Below are 23903 nucleotides of genomic sequence, written 5' to 3'. Positions count from 1 at the left end.
AGAGGTATTTACAACAATCCCACTTCCCAGCTGTGGGAATCTGGTAGGATATGCAATGGACAGTAACAGTACGACAGGTTAGCAATTCGAATGAGTGACAGTATCATAATAAGGTTAGGGATAAGGTATTATTGTCGACCTAATAATACCGAAAGAAAATCGTTGCATTCATACATATTCCTGAGCTTTGTTTCTGTAGCATCTCAGAATAGTTATAATTTTATTTAAAAAAATTTAAGCCCGAAATAAACAAAAAAAAATAAATAGTTACCAACCCCCCCTCCCCCCCTCAGACATGACCATTCCCTGGATGTGTACAAGATCCAATTCTCTCTCCAACAAGTGCTAGCTCCTTGCTGGGCATTGTCCTAATTTTGACTGTCTGCCTATAGGAAGATTATTACAATCATAGTTCCATGTGGCACAGGTGTGCTGAGCTACTGAAAGAAAAACAAAAATTATATAGTTACTAGTAATGCCACAAATTGATAAAATGAATTGGTACAACACCACCAATAATTAAAAAAAACCCAAAACAAGAAAAAAACACTGAACAAAAGAAATTACCAATTGTTTTAAGAGCTCTTAAAAGTGAAACAAACACTTAAAACCTCATCAAGATATAAAATTATAATATGCTGTGAAAAATAGAGTGGAGAGCTATGTATGTTATGCTTTTTAAACCCTTTCAGAAGAGAAGACAGTAGAGCATTAACTCACAATATATTGTGATTCAAGAGGTTTAATGGATAAAAAAAAATAAAAAATAGAAAGAGCGCAGAGCCTCCCGGGAGGCTGAACGTGGCACCTGTGACATGAGCCTCAATTAGACTTGTCTAAGCAAAACCCATTAATACACCCCGCCCGCAGCGCTTCCTGCAGAGCGCTGACCCATTTTCCAGAGCTCTGCATATGCCGGGTCCCGCGTTCTCCTCCTGTTGGAATATCCCAGGGGCTGTGCAGAGAGGGAAACCTGCCCCATCCAGACACAAAGCATTATTTAAGGAGACCTGCCCCCCGATGGTGCCTTCTCTTTCATCCTTTTGTCGGCCGCGGTGAAGCGCAACAGAGCCTCAGGGGAAAGTAAAGGGCAAACGACAGAGTGTCTCGCATGAGATCCACTAGAACGTGTCACACGGCTGCATACTGTACACGCTTTCTACATCAGAGATTAATACAAGGAGTATTTTATTACTCCGGCTGTTTTGCTTACCTGGTATTCCCTCCAGTCGATGTTTAAGTACCTTGTCAGGCAGGGAGGGATAGTCAACGGAGCATCAACATAATCCTGCAGGAGAAGAGCACATATTACACTATGAGAAAGGACAGCTCTTCACGTACTGGAACCTGCCATCATTTACAGAGCTGCCAAACTGTCAGTGCACCAGTCTGCTACAGACATTGGAAGCAGTCATTGTGCGAGCTAAACCAATCTGTATCGAGAGCCCATTAAATTAGTAGGAACCTGCACCTTCTGCACAGCAGTGCTCTCCCCAGCACCTATTTCCCGGTGCTCCACCCGGATCTTTACTTACCCCCCCCCCCCACCCTCCCGGCTCTTGGGAGCCCAATAGAGTCCTAATATTATAGAATAAACCAGAGATGGCTAACCTGTGACTCCAGGTGTTGTGAAACTACAAACCCCAGCATGCTTTGCCAGCTATCAGCGAGTTATTTACAGGCAAAGCATGCTGGGGCTTGCAGTTTCACAACACCTGGAGTGTCACAGGTTAGCCATCACTGGAGTAAACCAGTTTCTCCTTTTAGAACGGGCACTATGTGAGCGCTACAGCCAGCAGTGTGTGTGTGTGTTAGACCACTGACCACCAGTGAGACTCTGCAATAATATCGAAAACTGCCCCCAGCCGGCTGCTTCTTAATGCCACCCGTCTGGCAAGATTTTTCTGGGGAGAACACTGCACCGGTTGCATTGCTAGTTCCTAGTGATCGGAAAGGTTGGAACCATATGAAGACAAGTTCATACCACATATGGCTGCTGCCTTTGGCCAACGCACAAAACACACATTCTGCAACGCAATAAGTTACCAGGCACCTGTGAAATACACACAGTATGTGTGTGTCACTCAAGTCCAGTGCATCACAGGTATTTCTGATATCGGTCGTACGGTCTGGAAGTGAAGACGTGCTCTCGATTTGTTTTGGATAGGCCGATCTCAAGCGCTCTTCTGTCTATAGAATATTTGGATCTGCCGATAATCAGCAAACCAATAGCTGCACTCTTATCAGATTCTTTATACAAGACACTTCAGGGAGTACTAGAAAGATTTTCTTAGCCGATTATAGAACAGTAACGGATATCTAAAGGCTAGAATAGAAACCACCCATGTACAGGGGGGGGGAGCAATATAACATTAGTCTTGTCAAGAACCAATACCCAGCACTAGCGGGTACTGCTGCAGTTTCTATGCCCAGGCTGTAACCTTAGGACGTGGCATCTTTGTCCTGGCTTCCATGCCATCTCATTATCGTGTTCTATAATGCCTCCATAGCACAGGACATTATAATCAGCTATAGCAGAGTGGAATAGGGAACCTAGGACTCCCAGGTAGAACAGCCTGCAGCCAGGACCTCGGAGCAGCCAGGACCTCGGAGCAGGCAGGGATGGGAGCGATAGCAGTCACCATTCTATACCAGTTATCAGGTAGAATAAGGTACTCTAGAAAGGACAAAGCAGTGTGCTGTGCATAGAATTATAACTACAGTGAGCCACACAACCATCTATTTCAGTAACTTTTCCCTGCCCGGGAACAAAACGTACCTGTTTCCAGTTAAAAACAAGGCCTTCTGCAGCATAGTCCCGATCTTTATAATCTTTAAAAAATTCACAGCCTACAAGTAAGAAAAGACATTGGCAGCTATGAATACATAATGTCAGAAGTCACGTGAGCCCAAAACACGGATAGGGTTCAATTAGTGCAGGTGCTGTCCCCCTACAGCTACAAGTCAGGGTGACAATTTCACCAACACAGCGACAGTTAAACTGATTAAAGCCAAAATCTACTTATTATGGCTAAGAGCACATTGGCGATATTTGTAGGCTGGCGCAGTAGTTGGCGTTGCTATGTAGCGCCGAGTCTGTATGAAGATTACACGTTCTGCCCAACGTTTGCCCCAATTTCCTCCCAAGGTCCAAAACAACAATGCTAATCAGGATAATTGGTTTTTGACTTTATTGTGGATTTTGTGTTTCTGAGAAACAAATTAGATTGTAAGCTCCACTGGCACAAGGACTGATGCTGAATAAAATTGGACAGGTTTGTTTTTATTCATGTAGTACAGTGTAGAAAAATATTATATTACCCACCAAGACACTTTTTTGCATAAAGAAAAACAATTTTCTGAGTATAATTATATAAAATGTGTTTTTATTTAAAAAATTTGAAGGTGTGTAATCAATATCTGGGGGTAAATGTATCAAGATGAGAATTTTCTGGCGGGTTTGAAAAAAACAATCAGATTCTAGCTATCATTTATTTAGTACATTCTACAAAATTAAAGCTAGAATCCGAGTGGTTGCTATAGGCAACATCTCCACTTTTCAAACCCACCGGAAAACTCTCAGCTTGATACATTTACCTCCTGGAGTTTTATTTTTTCCATTTTTCAGCTCTGGGAGACCCAGATATTTTTTTTTCTTGATTGGTCTCTTTTCACCAGCGCTTAACGGATTCAGTATAAAGCGGATCTATTAGAGCCTCTTATTAAATAAATTAGAATTTACAACAGTCTCTGCTCATAGCACCAGCGGGTAGGAGACCCCTGATGTAGGTCCCCTCACTGCCTCAGGTCTGACCCCTGCTGGAGGGGGGAGGGGGGGGGGGGTAACATCACTGAAGTGAAGTCACTGAATTTCACAGGCTAACTCAATTTGAACAGCACTCACTATATCAGTGTTGGCTAACCTGTGACACTCCAGGTGTTGTAAAACTACAAGTCCCAGCATACCCTACCAGCAATAAGCCGCTTTATATTGGCAATGCATGCTGGGACTTGTAGTTTCACAACACCTGGAGTGGCACAGGTTAGCCAACACTGCACTATATAATGTTACATACACACACGATAGAGAAGGGGACTCTTTCCTCAAATTTACTGCAGATGAGTGAACCAATCACTTGTTTTTTTTTGTAAAATGTGATAATACATTTAAGAAAGAAAACGTAGAAGGTGCTGGCTGACGTCTCCTTCATACTCTGATCACCAATATCTTCAGCTCTGATAAGCTCCTAAAATGTTACATATTTGCAAGCGTTAATTTATATAAACCAACTTGTATTCTATGTTTTGTGTCCTTTAAAAACATGATTTACTGCCAACTACAAAATTATATTTTTGCTTAGTAATTTCTGGTTGTGTACCTGGATAAGGGATAGACAGGAGCGTGAAGTCCGCGTATCTCTGAGCCTTGTCCACCTTCTCGGAGGACGTCACACTGGGCGAGAGGAAACAAGTATGAAGCCACACTGACTATAGCTCTGTATCCCCACCACCGCGCGCACCCTGATAAACTCACTTCAGTCCGAACTTCACCTTCTTGTTTTCTACCATTAGGTCACAGATGTATCGGATGGAGAGGTATCTTAACAATTTAATGTCGTGGCCCCTGACTTTGTCAAAGAGTTGAGCGTCCCCGTTACTGAGAGAGGAAACGAGAAAAGACCTTAAACAGCGTTTTCACAGGTCATTAGCAATAACAGCCACAGTGAGATGGATATATCACAACTCTGGACAGAACAGTATGTTAATGGGGTCCAAATATCATATACATGTGCATAGGTTTGTGATTAGGCTTCGTGGGGGGGGGAAGCATTTTCTCTTTGCACACCAGACTTCCTGTTGGACAAACTATTAAAACCAGGAAAGAGCCAATATGAGGCCTAATGGAGACTTCAAATATGTGATAATCTTTTTACATGTTCTACAACTTTAGATTGTTAAGTAGTAGTAACCAGTTAACCTACAACAAACCAGCCTACTATAAAAGAGTAACAATCACAGATATATATGAAAACTTGTCAATGCATGGAAGATTTTACAGATACTCAGAGGCCAATTTCACAAACCGCCACATACGTTGTCAGGATGCATTTCCGCATGTTTGATATTAGTGCTTTTCATACATACCTGGCTGCAGCGTCATCCTCCACTACTTCTGTATCCGCCCAGGCATCATCAGAGCCCCCTGCAGGAAAGGCAGAGCATTACACCCATGTGGTTACCACCCTCCTACCGCAAAAATCAACTTCTGCTTTCAAAACAAAATTCTGCACTCAATACAAAGTAGTACATACAATCACCACCAGAACCTACTTTAAGGGGGGTATTCAATTGTTAGCGTTAACGCAAAAAAACGAGCGCTCAAAAAATATTACCGTTTATACGGATATATTGCGCGCGAAAAGCGTTAATACGGTAGTTTACTCGCGGAATTTCAGCTCACCGCTCAGGGAGCTGCGAGCTGAAATTCCGCGAGTAATACGTATTAACGCTAAGATTTTTTGAGCGCTCGTTTGAGAGAGTTAACGCTAACAATTGAATACCCCCCTAACAGTCTTGTTTAGGGAGTCAATACACAAAGGCAACGTTCTATCATTCTCTGGAGAGTTTTCAAAGAAGTGGAGCTTGCGGGTTTAGATTACCACACATAGCACAGAAAACAAATATACCAACAGCCGTTATTCTCATACTATATAGGAAGCGAACGAACCTGAGAAAATATAATTATACCCGGTGCGTCCATATAACTCTCCCCATCCAGCCAACGTCGCCGACCTGCAAATGTGCTGCAACAAGAAAGGACCTATACTGAGGACACGTTACATAATCCAATCTTCTTTTATATAAGCATTTTAAGGAATCAGTTTACATGCGACAGGACGAGCGGAGAAAAGCTTTACCTTTCCCTTGTAAAGAATAACGGGACAGACAAACCGTCCTCTACATCGCGCCATTTTGCTGCGGTTGACAAGGTCTTGCAGCTTGCTGACCTGCACGGTGCTTTCAAACCTGTAACACAAATCCCAGTAAATAACTTCAACAAAAAACAGATTTAAAAAGAATTCATAGTGTCAAGCGCTTCAATTAAAAAAACAACAAAAACAAAAACAACAAAAACAACAAAAACAACAAAAACAACAAAAAACAACAAAAAACAACTGTATAAATAACTTAGCCTGTATGTGCGTATTTTGCACTAAATGCAACGCGTTCCCTTTCTGTGTCTATGGGTATAATTTTACTTTGTACCTAGAACACAAGTTGATGAAATATGTAAAAGCCTCAACACATCTATGTGCTAAAGACTCATCATAAGACAGGTAGGTCCACCCAAAACTTCCGCATAAGCTTTAGTTGGGAGTTCAAGGAGATTTAAATCAAAGTTCGACTTCCCTTTTGTGAGCCGCTAATTGATCTGCCAGGACCCAAATGACGGACCTGCACAGCACGGGGCTCAGTTTCAATCAGACTAAAGCTGGGTGCACACTACAGGGTTTTTGTCCAATAATCGGCTCAACCAGCCGACATACGACCGCTCGTTCGAAAGTCGGGTCAGTGTGTGCAGTGATACGATGGTCGAAAGTCTGCCCAAATGGACGATTGTCGCCTCATTTGGTTGGTCGTACTGTTTAATATTTTCCGATCAATCACCTAACGATCATGCAGTGTGTATGCACTCATCATGCTGACGATCTCCATAGAGTTTACAGAGTAGGGCTCTTTTCAGCCGATGTTCGAGATGAATGTCCCGGTGAATAAATGTAGAGAGCGCTGTAGAAGGAATAATTTGTTTGTTCTGAGACAGAATGTTTAGTTTCAGAGTCACAGAAGTTATGAAATTCGTTAGGACATGTGGATAGTTATAACAAGGCGGTTTTAATCAGTGTGACAATGTGACAGTAGTGAATGAATGAATATTGTGCTGTCATTCTCCGGACTAGATGATCAGATGAAGAGCACAGATCTGAAGGTAAATCGTGTCAGTGTGTATGTATGAATCGCCAGACTGATCGGACCTTCAGCCGTAGGTACAATCGTTTGAGATAACACGCCGGTCGGAAAAATTCTTCGGTGTGTACCCAGCTTGAGTAACTGTCGAAGTCCCAATCCCATAGACTCCCCTTCATTACCTGTGCTAAATTCAGAGATCACCCTAAATTGGGGACCTGGCAGATCCAGTGAATTGTACTTAAGAATTCCAACCAAAACAATATGTTTTTTGTTGGGGAGTTTGAAAAGATACAAAATGGAATTTTAATTTAAAGGATTCGATTATGTAAGTAATCTTGTGTTTTGAGTAGGTTGTCGCAAAATGTCCTTTCAAAGTTTTCAGGACTGACAAGAGCGTTAATCAATGGGCTTGAAGAGAACATTGAACTACGTCTTTTTAATCTTCAATCTTATCTCAAACCAATGAAAGACCGCACATCTTTATGGACCAATCAGTAAGCAGTTTGCATGACAGTTATCAAAAGTGGCGGCGCTGCTTCCCATCAGCTTATAACCTTACACATGGACTGTTGTATGGGTGGGCCTACTATACCTGATGAAAATCAAGTGGATTTATATTGGTTTATAGTCATATGACTGGGAAACACTATTCAATGTCTGGTCAGTTTGGTCAATAACTACAGGGTGATTCAAAAGTCGCAGTACACCCTTTTATTTCAAAAACTCTACAGGAAATTGGGAAACCTGAATACTCCAGTAAGGTATGGGTGATGTGGTCTATCTTTTACGGCATGTACCAAACATGGGCGCCATCTTGAAATCGGCCCAATTTCTGTAGAGTTTTTGAAATAAAAGGGTGTACTGCGACTTTTGAATCACCCTGTATACATAATCCGCAGGTTTGTGCCCAACAGATACGTGAATAGTATTGATTTCCATTTTCTATAATGCAACTTGCAGCCAAGATTAAATGGTCCTTTAAAGCACATTGTTCCAGCACCATAGAAATTAAATTTATCTTCTGATTTATGACCGAATGTTCCAAGGTTTGCACCCTAATTGAACACTGTGCAGATAAAAATGCCATAATATTCTGTGTTTGTATACATTTCGCAACATTCTTGTTAAAGAGAGGTGGACGCCTACGTCCGAAATAATGAAAGGGATCATTACAGCGCGAGCTATAATAGCACATTCCTCATACGTTTCACAGATGATCCACATTACATGTCTCATAAGGAATAAAATAATTTTTTTTTAAAAAAATGTAATGTTTACATAGCAGATTACCAGTTGCTAGCACCAGCAGAGATAATAATCTTGATGCGAGATACCAGGCGTTTTCAGAACAATCTGACATGTGCATATTAAGGCTTTTCACTTTATAGGGAGGTGCTGCCCCCTTCCTGCACAGCGGGGAATTGCAGAAGAAATACAAAATTTCAGAGGCAAGGTACAGCCAAAACTTTAAAACCTCTAGATTTCCACCTACTCTAGTACATTTTCAGAGCAATTGGGCAGAACGACATCTTTCCTTGCAGAGCAGAAGGCAGACCCATTTAGTTATGCAGAGCAGCACAAATAACTGGAAGTATGTTTTATTTTATTTTCACATACGTGTTTTTGTCATGTTCCGTGCTCTCGTACTCCAGGAAGACGATCTGCCGGGGGTAGTGACTGCACAGGTCACCGTTGGGGTTCTGGATGATGCTGTAACGATAATCTTTGCCGAAGAGCTCCAGGCATCGTCTTTCAATCCTCTCTCCCTGAGACAGAGAAATGCATGTGTTCAGGTCACCAAAATTCAAATGGGTACAGTGTTGTGTAAAGAACTACTTGGTTAGACACTGGGTATTATTTTTCCTAGAATTCAATTTCAAAATTAAAGAAGACCAGCTATCCATGGGGTCTGGGGGTTCCCTCAGACATTCAGGGAAACAAGGCTGGTATGGTCATGTTGGTAGATGCAGTGTGAACAGGACTACAATCAGCCTGTGCGAGTACAGCTGCATAGGCAAACCGAGGGGGGGGGGGGTTCCTAGTGCCTGGAAACCCCCCTCCAAGCCTGGGGCACAGTATAATTGAGGTGGCTGGACCCTGCCCCCGCTTCACACAGCTCTGCTTGAAAAGGGAGAGCTGCATGCACCTAACAGTAGTGCACGCAGCATTGTCCATATATATTATGGGGATAGGAAGAGTTGGAGAGCAGCCAAGCACTGTCTAATATTATAGCCACGCCCCCATGCATGCTGGTCACACCAGCTGGCGGCGTGATGTGGAAACCCTCCCTCTACAAATCCTGCGTTTGCCCCTGAGCTGGATGATGACCAAACAGACCCAGTGATACCGGAGCAGTTGAACTGGACCTCATCCCAATTGGGCCTCCCAAATGTGTAGTCAAATTGAACAATATCCCTGTTACTTGGGAGCTTAAGCCAACTACGGGATGACTCATGTTTGGCTGCCGTAAAGAATGACTCCAACTACATCTAAAAATAAGTTGTAGCGATCAATAAAAATAATATCTTAATTACTTGCTCCCTATCCCTAGAAGTCCCACAATAGCTCCAATCAGAGCAACAAATCCTCTTCCCTGTTTGAGGTGGGCCTCTCCAACTGCAGTAGTTTGAGGATAGTCTGCTCCAAGCAGGAGAGAGGGTCTTAAGATCAGATCATTAGATCCACTGCAGGACCTACTGGATCTAAAGATCAGGAGAGAGCAGGCAGGATTATTTTATCCATCTCACGTAACTCCATCCAAAACATAACTTTAGATTCAAGCTGAATTATTGTTTAAACCCCCTTAAGGAACACTAAAAGGAAACAAAGTGATCGATCCAGTGTGAAAATAAAATAAACTTATAAAATGTAATAAACCTCTACCACTTTTGGAAGGGCATCTATTCTGCACATTTTAAAGGGCTTGGCTCATTATAAACCTTTTGAAAAGAAACCACAGACAATATGAGACTAGGGATTTCACTTTATAAAGAGCCATCTTTGCCTTTGTTTATGATAATGAAGCGGACCCTCTATATACCTTAACATATCACATTAAATTAATTACAGAATCAATCAAAAAAGGCAGCAGTAGTGAAACACAGAAAAGTTCGTTTAGGAACATTTATGAAAACCAGTATACAGAAAAATAAATAAAAAAGGTTCTGTAATCCACAGAAACCAGAGTCTAACTTTTTGTTCTTAGAAAAAGAAGGTGTTCATATAATCTGTTGTATTATCTTTATCCAGAACACCAGTTTTAAATGCCGCCTGAGGTCCATGGTTATAATTAATGCTAATAATTAAGTCATTATTCATTGGCTGACTGAGGATATTTAGATCTCAAGCTTTCAAAACTACTAAAGCTAAAAAAAAAAATATAAAATTTTATACAGATCAGCACTTAAAACTATGAGTGGTTTTCTTTTACACTTTTCGTTGGTGGCTACAGAATTATATTTTAGACCCAAGTCATTTAGAAAGTTTCCAAGCAAAGTCTGCTCTGTTACCCAATAAAAGATAACAAACTTGTTCCTCCTGTTTGTATCGGTGGCAAATGAATTTCTATCCTCCACTGCTAACTTTAGCCAGTATCACGCAACTGGTCAATAAACCTCAACTTCCTGTATGGAACTTGGAACCCAGCTTAACTCTAGGAAAGGAACAACTGTCAGAGAGGATACTTGATTGCCAAATTATACCAAGACCATAGTAATCAGCAAAATAATCACTTGAGGACGTCGCACAACACAGGAAAAGCAACGTTAGCAAAAAGCAGCAGCGAGAGACTTAAAAAGGAAGGACGCATTCAAATCTTATTTTCACTTCTCTTCGTGATCAGAGCAACACCTCTACAAGTTAACAGAAAATATATATATTATGCATTCCTGTATGTTGCAGTCACATAAAACAGGAATACGGATAATAAACACTGGAATCACTCAGCTAAACATAAATAAATCTGATGGATCCTAGGTTTGCTTTAAACGTGAACATAACTGAAAGAATGAAAAGTATGAAGCATCTGTTTATTCATGTGAAAGTGATAAATGGATCTTTATAGAGGCTTAAAAGCCAACTCCACCCAAAATGTATTTTTTTTGCCAACATTCCAAATCCCCTAAACTAGCAGCACCGAGCAGGAACCTCGGCCGCTCAGGAGAACTGTCCTGGTATAAGGGAGGTTCAAACATCAGTGTTAGATTATAAACACATGGGCGTTAAACAACTCTGGCTGGAGTACGGGCATTTTAATAGCATCAGGTGAGCTTTTAGGCACATGTATTACCACACCTCACAGCTGCACAGTAATATATCACTTTCCCAGGTGCCTAATAAGTATTACCATAGAACTCCATGACAGTTTGCCGTGCATTAACTTGTGTGAACGCTACAGGCATCATCGAAATTGACATTGGGCAGCACAGTGGCCCTAGTGGTTAGCACTTCTGCCTCACAGCACTGGGGTCATGAGTTCGATTCCTGACCATGGCCTTATCTGTGTGGAGTTTGTATGTTTTCCCCGTGTTTGCGTGGGTTTCCTCCGGGTGCTCCGGTTTCCTCCCACACTCCAAAAACATACTGGTAGGTTAATTGGCTGCTAACAAAATTGACCCTAGTCTCTCCCTCTCTGTCTGTCTGTGAGTGTGTGTATATTAGGGAATTTAGACTGTAAGCCCCAATGGGACAGGTACTGATGTGAATGAGTTCTCTGTACAGCGCTGCAGAATTAGTGGCGCTATATAAATAAATGGTGATGATGATGAATTGACGCAACTGTCTGAAAGAGAGCGTCTGTGTGCACAGGTCCATTTGCTTACATTACTTTTTGCCACATCAGAGATAGATTACTAGGCATTGCTGACAGACAGCATATACGCTGGTTTTAACAGCCGTCTACTCAGTCCCACACACAGGAGCAGACTGTGCAGGGCTTCGGCTATCTAACCAGTACCTGTATAAAACAACGCAGCACCAATTGGCCTTGAATTGCGCTTGGTTGGCAACCTCTGGACAAAGGGCCATTATAGCACTGACAGGTTTTCCTGAATTGCTGGTGCTCCTGGCATGACACCCCCACAGTTATGTTAGTTATGGGGAAAGGATGTTGGAAGCCAGCTTTATTTTAGGAGGTGATAGCCTTTAAACCAGATAAGCTATTTAACCTGTTTGCCAGTTTAGAGTTACCAGGAGGTTCTACTACAAATTGGGAATTACTGTTCTATATACAGGTCAGTAAACTAGTTATATGGAGATACATGAGGGGAGTCTGGTGCAACCTGCAGTTCCTGAGTACTGCAATACCCAGCTAACTGGAGGGAGTCTAAGTCTGCTCTTAGGGGCCCACATGGGGCCCCTCCAGGTCTCTCTAGTATCCAGAGAGCAGCAGTGACAGAGCAGGGTGTAATGTGCTAGTAAGGACAGTGGGGGCGCTGCTGCTGCGCATTTACCTCACACCGCCCGGTCCCCTGGACCGCCCCGCCCACCCCCGGGTACAGACCTCACCCCGGGCACCAGCACCGAGCTTCTCACCTTACTGCCCACGTCCTTGGCCCGAAACTGGGTCCGGGAGAACTCCTCCAGCAGCTCGACCAACCCGTTCATGCGGCCGAGCTCGTCCATGGCAACACCGCCCCCCTCCTCCTCCTTCCCGATCACAGGGTACGCCCCATCCCGACAACCGGAGCACCGGGACCCGCCTGACAGGACATCCGCAGCTCCGCGACGCTCCCCCTATGACGTTTATGACAGCTGTCACGGTCGCTGGGCTGAAGACGTCACGGCCGGGCTCGTCCGCCATCTTGGTTGGGGAAGGTAAAGCTGGTTAGGGCTGTGTGAGAGCAGCAGTAGTGTAGTCATAGTGCTGCCTGGGTGTGTGTGAGCCGTGTCTGATGATGGAGGGGATTGGGCACAGGCGTTTTAGCTGTCTGGAAACCCAACTAGATTATAATGGTGTTTATATATTATTGGGAATTGTGCTGTAATACCCATTTTGGCCAGCGGGTGGCGACGTAGAGCACTCTCTGTTAGTTATTTACTACTATGGAGCTGGCCAGGAGCCTGTGACTGCTCCTTGTTGTTGTTGTGCTGTTAGCATGCAATGTCAGGTCTGCAGAGAGTGGAAAGTCAGAGGTTGTCTAACCATGCCATACAGCCTAGGACCAGGTTTATACCCCACATGCCCTTTCACAGCATTACATTGATATTGCTTTTCCCACTTATTTTCCTATTAGAATAACCTGGGCTGTATTAAATAATAGGGTCCTTATTTAGTGTTAGGAGCTAAAATGTACAGATTTGCACCTTTACAAACCATGTTGCAATGCAAGGGGAGGCAAATGTAATTTTTTTTTACATGCAGTGCAAATACTTCCTACTATTGCATGTAATTATCATTATCATAAATTATTTACTGTATATAGCGCCAGCAAATTCTGTAGCACTTTACAATTGGGGACAAACACAGTAATAAATAATACTTTGTAAAACAAAGAGAGGAGAAGGCATGGCGCCCTCCCCTGCCCACCGGGAGCAGGCAGCAATTGGGGCAGTCCGCGTGGGTTTACAGGCCCCTGGAAAGATGGAGACACCCCCCCCCCCCCCCCCCCCAGTGTACCAATATCGGGCTGCTTTAGTTTTACACTGCGATTTAGAGTTCACCCCTCCCAACTCTAAATCTGTCCGTATACAGTGGTCGAAGTGGAAATTTAGAAGTGGCAGTATGGAAAATGAGAATAGAATTTCATAGTTTGAAATTTACTTTATTGCCATCACTTAACATTAAGCCCCTGGGCCCAAAACCTTAAGCTGTAATAACGATCATTACACACACTAACACTACACAGAGATAACCTGCTTTGTCCCTAGGCAGTTCTCTGCAATACCTGCCTTTTCCAATGTTTTAGGGGTAGGATCCTTTGCTTATCTAACAGGTCTGGTCTCTCTTTCTACTCTGTCCACTATACGGCACCATGGCACCACTTTTGGCGTTATCACACACCGCACCTGCCTGTCTGCTTCCTGATATGATTGGATGGGAGTACAAGATGCAAAAATGCTTAGATGATCACTGACCCCCGTGTTCTGGTTTTGGTTTCGGTTTTGGATCTGGATTAACTTTGTGTTTTGGCAAAAACCGCCCTTGCGTGATTTGGTTTTGGATCCCTATTTTTTTTGCTAAAATCACGTAATTTCACATTTTTCCTCCCTACATTATTATTACCCTTAATCACACTAATTTCAAATCATTTGCAGTCAATTTTGACCACCTCACAGATCACAATATTATTTTCATACACTTTCAAACAAAGACTGCAGCGACCTGGCTGGATGGTAACCGACAGAGTAATGACTCAAACACTCGGCAGTTCATAGCACATCTAGGACACATGGGCACAAGAAAAGTGGTGCAAGATGGAATTGTCCTTGGATCACAAAATCAGTTATGGTTCATTTGGTCGCTCCACCCGTTCCTTGGATAACTGGGGTAATTCTACAGCTAATACATAGCGACGAGCGCTGACCCCCTTCCCCCCCCCCCCCCCCGATGCGTGGTTTTATCAGATCTAGACCAATCCAGGGTGCCAGACAATGCACTAAAAAGAGCCATTGTAATTCCCAGCAAAGAGCAAGTTCATTACTGAACTTCGAATCAGCCCCAATTCCCAAAAAATTATAATATAGTTAGGTACCTTTGACGTAAAGTGCAGATTGCAAACACTTTGTGCAATACTGATGAAACAGCAGCACAGTGGAAGGTAATACATATACACGTCTATTTAGACATCAATGTTTACATTACTGTGGCTTTACAAACGCTACAAATGGCTAGACAACTGTTGTCAGGATTTGGGTAAAAATAATTCCACACATAAGAAGTGGATTTTTCGGTCCTATGCCCAGACATGACAATGACCTTCTTCTTATCACATGCAAGAACTGCTTCCACTGGTGCAGGACTTACACAAGCAACATCATCCTCATCAACATCCTCATTAGCGCCCTCGTCAGCTACACAAATCTCCCCCTCATCCTGTTGCAATTCCAAAGTGGCATCCTCAATTTGTGCATCACAGCTACACTTGGACTGTTCAGGCACACATCTGCAGAAATGCTGAAAGGGGCCTTCTTTATGGGTACACTATCAGACAGGTCAGTCTCTACCATGTGCCCTTTCCTGACTCCACACTCAGAGAGGAGCAGACTGATTATACAGAGGGTACTGGTCATTTGTTCAACAATAAAAAAGCAGTGTGAGCCTTGACTGTTTTTGCAGTCCGTTAGATTTATCAAACCATCTAAAAATGAAAAGAATTAACAGTCGGCACCTGATGAAGTATTTCAGCATCCAATCAAGTCTCGGATTCCTGCTATGGATTGAGGTGAGTTATAAACTCAAACTGTCAGTCAAAGACCTGGGGGTAAATGTATCAAGCTGCGAGTTTCCAGCGGGTTTGAAAAGTGGAGATGTTGCCTATAGCAACCAATCAGATTCTAGCTGTCATTTATTTAGTACAATCTACAAAATGACAGCTAGAATCTGATTGGTTGCTATAGGCAACATCTCCACTTTTCAAACCCGGCGGAAACTCGCAGCTTGATAGGTTCACTCCAAGAATGGGTCTGTTTGGTCTCTCCTTAGTAAATAGTCTCAGGAATTGTGCATTCCAATATGTCTTTAACTTCTTTACCCTAGTCAAGGTTATTATTGTCAGAAGTGACTCTTCTTGTGGTTTTTTTTTTAAGTGGGTTGATCTGTTCAAAGAGTCTGTGGGGTCATGAATGGTTCACTTATGTATCTCTCCTTCTCTTCAGTAATTGTCCTATTACTAATGTTTCCCTTTTATCCCTGTATAATAGATGAACACTTATTGACATGTTTGTACCTCATGTTTTTTTTGTTTTGTTTATTGTTAGGGGGTTTAATTTACTTTTATGTGTGTATTGTGTTTGTGTATGTTTGTTATTTTTTATATGTATATTTTTGTTCATTATATGCAAAATATTTAATAAAAAAAGACTCGGCAAAAACAAAAAGAAAGCTCCAATGGTCTCTTTTATGCACTGTAGGCAAGGCAGGGATTCAACGTGTATCCTGTCAGTGCATTGAATTGGATGCTGAAGTCATGAAGCTACACACCAGTCTGACTCTGTCTGTCCATTCTCCGACCACATGCTTAATGCAACCAGCTGGGCACACAGTGGTCTTTGCCATCTGGCTAATCATAGACGGTACAGTCCGATACTAGTTCCGATATAAGTCTGGGAGGACCCACACAGATATGGACTTATTAGACTTGCTCATCCCTCCCCTAACCATATGTCGCGTCAAGGTAAACAATGGACTACAAGTGGAGGTTTTGCTCCAGCAGAAGGGACACAAAAAAATCATTGGTCAATCAATGAAGGCGAAAGGACACAATGGATCGTTGCTTGGCAACATGCAAATATCAGCACACGGTATAATGACTGATATACGGTAATACCGGTAGCAAATTAAAGCAAATAACATTCAATGTGCAGTATGGAAATGAGCATGAAGAAATTGAGTTTTGATTGGTCAATCCATATCTCTGGCATCCCAGCTTCCCTCGTGTCCTCGTACACTTCGGGGGGAATTCAGTTCAGCCTGCGCACTATTACGGTAATAGTGCGCTTACATACCGTTATTACGGTAGATTCAACGTCGGCTTTTTGCTCGCAGCTCCCTGACCTACGAGCAGAAAGCCGGGATAAATTTAACGCCGCGCTAATTCAGGGGGAATTGAATTCCCCCTCTTCATGTGAGATATCTTACAGCCTCCCTCCTGGTCCTATATGGGTTCAGCTTTCACACTAATTAAATATAATAAGTGTCTTTGAATCTGCGCTGTGCGTCTCTCCAACATACAAATCTCTGCAAAATACATTAGCAGCAGGCTGGTGAGCGTCAGTCAAAGGGAACATGTTTGCTTCAATATCATCAAATAAGATGCAATCTATTTACAATAACTTATATGCAGGCTGCATTAATAGTCTGTTCTCCCTAAGATACTATGTGAATTAATACATTTTTCATTAGTAAAGGCTACTAACTGCGCACAGGTGATTTTTCTCTGACGTTTAATCTAGTAAATCACAAAATGTTTTTGCGCAAGCAATTTACTTCTAACAATTTAACACTTCCTCCAATTACTCTTGAAAATAACTACTCTAAATACTAAGCGTTCTTTAAGGTCATTTTGAGGTTTGTTATGGAAATGTTATAGAGGGCGCTTAAAAGGAATGTAAAATCCCTTCGTTGAACATAATCTAATCCCAACTAGAGGTGTTTTGTCCATTTGTTAGCAGCCAAATTTTTATTTTTGTGGACACATCTGTTTAGCTAGGAATAAGTTTTCTCCATTTTGTCATCTATATAAGCGAGTTTTTAGAGATTTAAGGATTTATTTTGGTAATAAATATACATTTTGAGCTTTACAATACTCTTTTCCATAATTCTGTACACAGTTAGGACCTCATTTAGAGTCGGACGCAAAGTCCGTGTAAGAAGTGTTGGAGTGGGAGTGTGCCGCAGCTTTGGTAGGGTGTTACGAGTGGCAAGCAGCCCCATTTGCGTCCCACTCTTAATACCCTATCGAGCTGAGAGCAGTTCCTGCAGCTAGCTAACGCTTGCGCCACCTAATTCCTGCCGCACAGCTTTAGCCCTGTTTTGACGTGTGTTGCGTCTGCGCCTCACTGCAACTAGGATGTATTTACATGGTCACGCCTTCACAATTCCGCGTTCCTCCCATTCTCTCGTAGTGAGTCGCAAGCTGTCGCAAGTGTTAATTGCGTCCAAGATGCAGGCGGATTTGGTGCTTTCTACACATGCGTGGTAGTGTTTTTTTGTTGTATGCGCCTAAAACGGACTTTGCGTCCGACTCTAAATGAGGTAGATATACACATATTTGTACACGATTTAAAAAAAAAAAATGCATTGTTCATCCGCATGTTAGTGTGATCTTTAATTACCATTATTGCAAATTCTTTTAACATGATAAAGTAAAACCTAGCATTTACCAGTGATAAATATAAAATAAGTGATTGTCCGATCCAGCTGCTTAAAGAAAAATAAGAACATTTATTGATAAAACATTAGTTTAACTATGGTATTATACAGACACTGCTAACGTCAGCTCGACAGTTTTCAAAACTGAAATCTCTGACCATAGTAAGTCCGAATTTTTATACTATTTGAACAAGAGATTAGTTCACACATAAACATAGGTAATTACAGTGTTTACACAATGTTCCGAAAAGAAGTTAATTACAATATGAAATAACTTATGTCTGGGCGGATGAAATGACGTTTTTGTTTTGGCCCCTCGGACAATGATGACATCTGGATCTTTCTTCAATTAATCACAGGTAAATCTTAAATAGAAATATTACATTTAGGGGTGTATTTACTAAACTGAGGATTTGAAAAAGAGATGTTGCCTGTAGCAACCAATCGGATTCTAGTTATTTATTTAGTACATTCTACAAAATGACAGCTAGAATCTGATTGGTTGCATTTGTCATTTTGTAGAATGTAGTAAATAAATGATAACTAGAATCTGATTGGTTGCTATAGGCAACATCTTCACTTTGTTAACCCCACAGTTTAGTAAATATACCCCTTAGTCTTTAGGTTTAGCAACAGATATAATAGTGACATTTTGCAAGACTCTAAACCTTTTACCTAATACTTATTATTAAGATATTGAAATAGATTGTAGTCTATCTCAGAATGTTAATCAGGACCTGGTTCCTATACATTGTGTACACTGGTTTCAACTTTACTTTCCACATTTAGGTGTTGTCCCCTTGTGGAGACCTTTTATATTTCCGTGTCTACGTTTGACTTGTGAATGCAACAAAAGGCTGTGTATACTAAATATATGTGAAAATCTAGTTTTTACATTTAGATTAGGTTTCACAAGTAATACATGAGATTGTAATTAATATTCAAAGTAGCTTAAGACATGGAGACTGTCTGACATGAAAGGTTTTTTATTCAATATAGGAATCTTAGTTGTTTTTTTCTTACTTAATAAAGACAAATATAGCGTCCTAATAAAATACAATGAACTGACAATTAAAGGTACAGTCATATCGATTTATTGAAAATTACACTAACACCATAGAAAACCAGCTTTGCATTCCTTTAGGGAACGATGAGGATGATCCTTCTGTCATTATGCGGTTTGGATTGATGTCTTCTCTCATGTAATATATTGTACCGCAGGTCTCTCTGTCCCCCGGAGGACAATTATCACTGGATTGGAGAGGTATTTACCATTAACTGGAGAGATATCCTTGGCTGGGTACAGCAGGTTAATCGCTGTGCGCTCCTGTCATTACCAGTGGGTGTAATTTGACTGATGTGGCCAGGTCGTGGCAGCTGCCAGCTATCTATCGTCAACATGTTTACCACCTTCCCGCTCATAGTATATTTGTGACAGCTTAGTGCGGACGACTTTGACGGATATCCAGCTGCTTCCTTGCTGACCTGTGAAGTCCTGTCCTGTTTTAGGAGACAGAACGCCAGCCTGGGCTAGCCTGCAAGATGCCAACATGTGCCTGCAGGAGAGTAATTATGCCTCTGTTCACGCCTGGCTGAGTCCCTGCTTTAAGAGAGGTGTCCTGACACTTTGCAATGACAAAGACACTCGCCTGGAAGATGTTCAAAGAAGATTTAGCTTTGTGGGTTGAGAATAACTAACCATGTTGGATAAATCATTTATTTTAATTAAGTCCATCGAAACACACTTCTTAATTATCTCTTTATTTAGTAGATGTTTACTAGAGGCTGCATATTACTCTGATTCCTGCCAACTAGCTCAGCCATGGTGGTCCTATGGTGCTAACCACTAGGCCACTGTGGGGCAGCACAGTGGCCTAGTGGTTAGCACCTCTGCCTCACAGCACTGGGGTCCACTTGGGCAGGGACTAATGTGCACGGTGGCTTAGTGATCAGCACTTCTGCCTCACAGCACTGGAGTCATGAGTTCAATGCCTGACCATGGCCTTATCTGTGTGGAGTTTGTATGTTCTCCCCATGTTTTGTGTTGGTTTCCTCCAGGTGCTCCGGTTTCCTCCCACACACCAAAAACATACTGGTAGGTTAATTGGCTGCTATCAAAATTGACCCTAGTCTGTCTGTGTGTGAGTGTGTGTCTATATTAGGGAATTTAGACTGTAAGCTCCAATGGGGCAGGGGACTGATGTGAATGAGTTCTTTGTACAGCGCTGCAGAATTAGAGGCGCTATATAAATAAATGATGATGATGATGCCCGGGACCCTGGTAATGTGGAAGGTACTCTCCCTGTCGGCCTACACTCCCTTAAATCTCCAGTTGAATCAGTCAGCAAAAGTTCAGCAACTGAATGTAAAGTTGTTGAATGGCAACTAATTAAAACCAAAAGTAACCAAGGGAGGGGAGGTGATTAAGAATCACCAGGCACTGGCTCACAATACAGACTTGTGGCCCATTCATTCCTGCTTTTCATTTTTGTAGAGATTGAAGCTCGCATTTGACAAGAGACGTCAACTGCAAAAGGACAAGAAAGCCAATGAGGACTTTAAGGAAGTTCTCCACCTGCCATTAAAGAAGAACTTAACCCAAAAGTTAAAATCTAGTATTGGGTGGAGTTCACTAGGATAAGATTGAATCCTGAGGTTGATATACCACTGATGGACTGTCCTATTTAAAACAGGCAGAGGAGTTGTTAATGATGACATGAACTGGACACTGCTACCCCTGTTTCTGTGTGAGCAATGGCACTGAGCAATGGCACTGGAGAGTGACAAGAACACTGTTACCCTTGTTTCTGTGTGAGCAATGGCGCAGGATCTCCTGGGGAGGAAGGTACTTATGGAATCCAAAATCCACGATATCCGACAACGCAACAATTTTGCCTCGATTCAGATGCGAGGATGCGCAAAAGTACCGAGCCGGCTCGCGAGCCTACTCGGATCCCCGAAGTTCGGGTGGGTTCGGTTTTCAGAAAACCGAGCCGGAGCATCTCTAGTTTAGCTTATTGGTTTTTAGTATCCTACTGTGCTTTTTAGCCATCTATTATTTTATTTTAGGCAGGACACATTATTTTCATTGCCCTGAGATCCAGCACAAAGATAGTATCCAGGTAATTGTATCGGAATGTAGGGAAACTCCCGAATCACTTCCTTCGGAATGTGGGTGGGGCCTTGATGATGAAATTTGCTGTGAATCGCGTCAGCATGGCCCCGCCCCCTTGCTGTGCAGTGACGTGAGGCGCGTCATTGGCAGTCAGGGCATGATGACACAAATCACGTTATTACGCTCCCCCCCACACACACTTCTGGAGGTTAGGTCCAAAAAGTACTCAAGTATGATTCATTCACTGGCGCTTATAGTCAGGATCAGCTTCTCCTACTGATGCTGTCTGTTTCTATTACTGGAAAACAGTGACTTCAGTGAACTCCACTTTATGTATTCAACACAGCAGTGAATATCCTCAGGGTACACAGCACAAATAAATTGGTTGCAAAACAGTGGCATGTTCTTGACACAGTTATGGACACAGAGATATTAGATGCAGCCAGAGAGCAGCCAGCGAGGAGTCTGGGAAAATAGCTGAAGGAATCATTGATGTATATACTCCACTGTCACAGCTGCCTGAGGCTACGGGATCCAATCAGACAGCGGCGTTTTCAGGATGAACCGCTGCTGACAACACAGGAAGGAAAATCCTGTTTTTTTACAATCAGGACTTAAAGATGTGAGGCATTTGTTTCTAATATTATCAGTCTGTAGAACTGTGTTGACAAAGGTTTGGTGACTGCTCATATCTCTATATCTGCGTCCTGAATTTTATGTCTGTGATGGTTGCAGAGTGTGTATTGGGATAGATACTTGATTGATGGCAAAAGTGGAGAACGGCAATGGTCAGAGGAATTATGAGCAACAGGATGTGATGTTACTATGGTTTATGACGTTTGACCTCTAGTGGGAGGGAAAGATTATTTTTATTTTTTTTAATTTAAATATGAGAATAATAATGAACTGATTGTTATGTTCAATGCTGCAGTTTTATGTATCTCCGCATGCACGAACCTGTATAGCTCCATTTTTAGAGGCGAGGTATAACCCGAATAAATGAATTATTGTTAGTTACCTTTAAACGCTGTCCAGTGTTGTGTGCTGCAGCTGTTATGGTTAATACAGTATTTGTTGCTACAGTATAAAACCCTACTTAGGTTCTAAGCCAAGTACATGGTAAAATAATAATAATAATAATAATAATAATAATAATTATTATTATTTTCTTTTATTTATCAGGCACCATGAAGGTCGTAAGCACCGTGCATGACATATACAGACAGCAATGATTCATAACACATTACGTAATAAGTGAAAAACAAAATACAGAGACCAGACATACTGAGTAAACAAACAATACACAAATAATAAAACAAATGTATTAAAATATGCTTAAATGCAGTGTTCAAATAAAGCCTCCCCTGTAGGTGGAGCAAATGTCAGTATTGTTTAGGATTTTCTTTGTGCAAAACAGATGAGAGCACATGAAGGTGAATGCTAACGGGAGAAAACAAATCTCAAAGCCTAATTTAGAAGCCTATGGGCTAGATTTACTAAACTGCGGGTTTGGAAAAGTGGAGATGTTGCCTATAGCAACCAATCAGATTCTAGCTTTCATTTAGTTAGTGCATTCTACAAAATGACAGCTAGAATCTGATTTGTTGCTATAGGCAACATCTCCTGAATCGTCAGGAATTTAACCACAGATACAGTGGAGAGCCCCCTAGTGGCAGTGCAGTGCAATGCAGATTTAAATAAATATTGGGTGCCAGGCCGCCTCCGTTCAAAATATAACGGGCCTGAATCATTAAGGTGCGAGAATGCCGTATTTTGTGTAATACCACACTGCACATGCCCAAATTGTGGTTTCAGAGGTTTGAGCTAAGGGTGAGGAAAGCATGCGTCACTAGCAGGGGGATAATCGATGTCCATTGCTTTGTTCTCATCCCTAAGTACGCGATAATGCGAATCACGTCATTGCGCAATGCGGGGTGGGCCGCGTTGTTGCAAATTACATCGTCGCGTCTCCCACAGTCCTCCCTTGGAATTTGTGTGCTACAGGCAGAAGCAGCAGAATTTTTCCCTGCATGTAAAAACAATAAACAAAATGTTAAATCTATTTACTCTCCGGCTGCCCCAGATTCCCAGCTAAAGATTTTGATAGCTGATCACCCCCCACTCCCCCTCCTCCTCCTCCCCCGCTGGCCGCCCCTCCATCTGCTAAGTACAATATCAATAGGTGCCTTTGCTGTTGATAAAGATTCCGTTTACCAGTCTGCGTCTCGTATATCTGGATTGTGGCTCTTAGTAACAGCACGGAGATGTTCTCATTAAAGGACTGCGTGACGTTGGTAGCATAATGATGAGGTCCTGAGGGTAGAGGGGGCTTTTGTGCGCTTCAGTCCAACTGAATGTCTAAGTAAGGAAATGAATTCCCACCTAGACACCCACGCAGCCTCACAAGTGTCTGTTCTTCTCCGATTATCCATGGCACAGCTTACACACTAGAAGTAGTAGCGTTAAAACAATACGCATCGAAGGATAATAGGTATTAGGATCGCCTGATCGGTTGAAACCCGATTTGTACAAGAGACCCAGGTGTTACCCGTTGTGAAATTGTTGAAGGTGTTACAATGTAATGTGGAGAGAAAAGTGTATGCGCACATCTGAGTGTGTTGCTGCTTCCTTGTTTGACTATTTCGTTGTATTTCTGTCTGTGTTGTAGTGCTCGCCTCATTGCACAGACCCCAATGGCTAGCCACATAATTAGAACCCACTGCGCTGTTACATAGCTCCCAGGGGTCCAGATTTAGGCGGGATTGCCCAGAGCTGAGGACTCAGCTGATC

The 23903-nt window shown here is 42.2% G+C and overlaps 1 protein-coding gene across 4 annotated transcripts in view; it reads right to left on the bottom strand.

The window, feature by feature from the left end:
• The window catches only part of MTMR14 (myotubularin related protein 14), a 41910-nt gene extending 29184 nt beyond the window's left edge, over positions 1 to 12726 (bottom strand). For all 4 annotated transcript variants that reach the window (XM_075183491.1, XM_075183493.1, XM_075183492.1 and 1 more), the window contains exons 1-9: positions 12502 to 12726; positions 8587 to 8735; positions 5919 to 6027; positions 5729 to 5804; positions 5146 to 5203; positions 4535 to 4657; positions 4380 to 4453; positions 2780 to 2850; positions 1214 to 1288 (exon numbers count right to left, since the gene is read on the bottom strand). In XM_075183491.1, the coding sequence (XP_075039592.1) occupies positions 1214 to 1288; positions 2780 to 2850; positions 4380 to 4453; positions 4535 to 4657; positions 5146 to 5203; positions 5729 to 5804; positions 5919 to 6027; positions 8587 to 8735; positions 12502 to 12591 (825 nt within the window). In that variant the 5' untranslated portion in view covers positions 12592 to 12726. The remainder of the gene's footprint in view (positions 1 to 1213; positions 1289 to 2779; positions 2851 to 4379; positions 4454 to 4534; positions 4658 to 5145; positions 5204 to 5728; positions 5805 to 5918; positions 6028 to 8586; positions 8736 to 12501) is intronic.
• Positions 12727 to 23903: the final 11177 nt, after the last annotated feature.

The sequence above is a fragment of the Mixophyes fleayi genome, chromosome 8, assembly GCF_038048845.1.
Source record: "Mixophyes fleayi isolate aMixFle1 chromosome 8, aMixFle1.hap1, whole genome shotgun sequence".
Lineage (NCBI taxonomy): Eukaryota > Metazoa > Chordata > Amphibia > Anura > Limnodynastidae > Mixophyes > Mixophyes fleayi.
The sequence above is the reverse complement of the archived record's forward strand: the minus strand, read 5'-3'. Positions and strand labels throughout refer to the sequence as shown.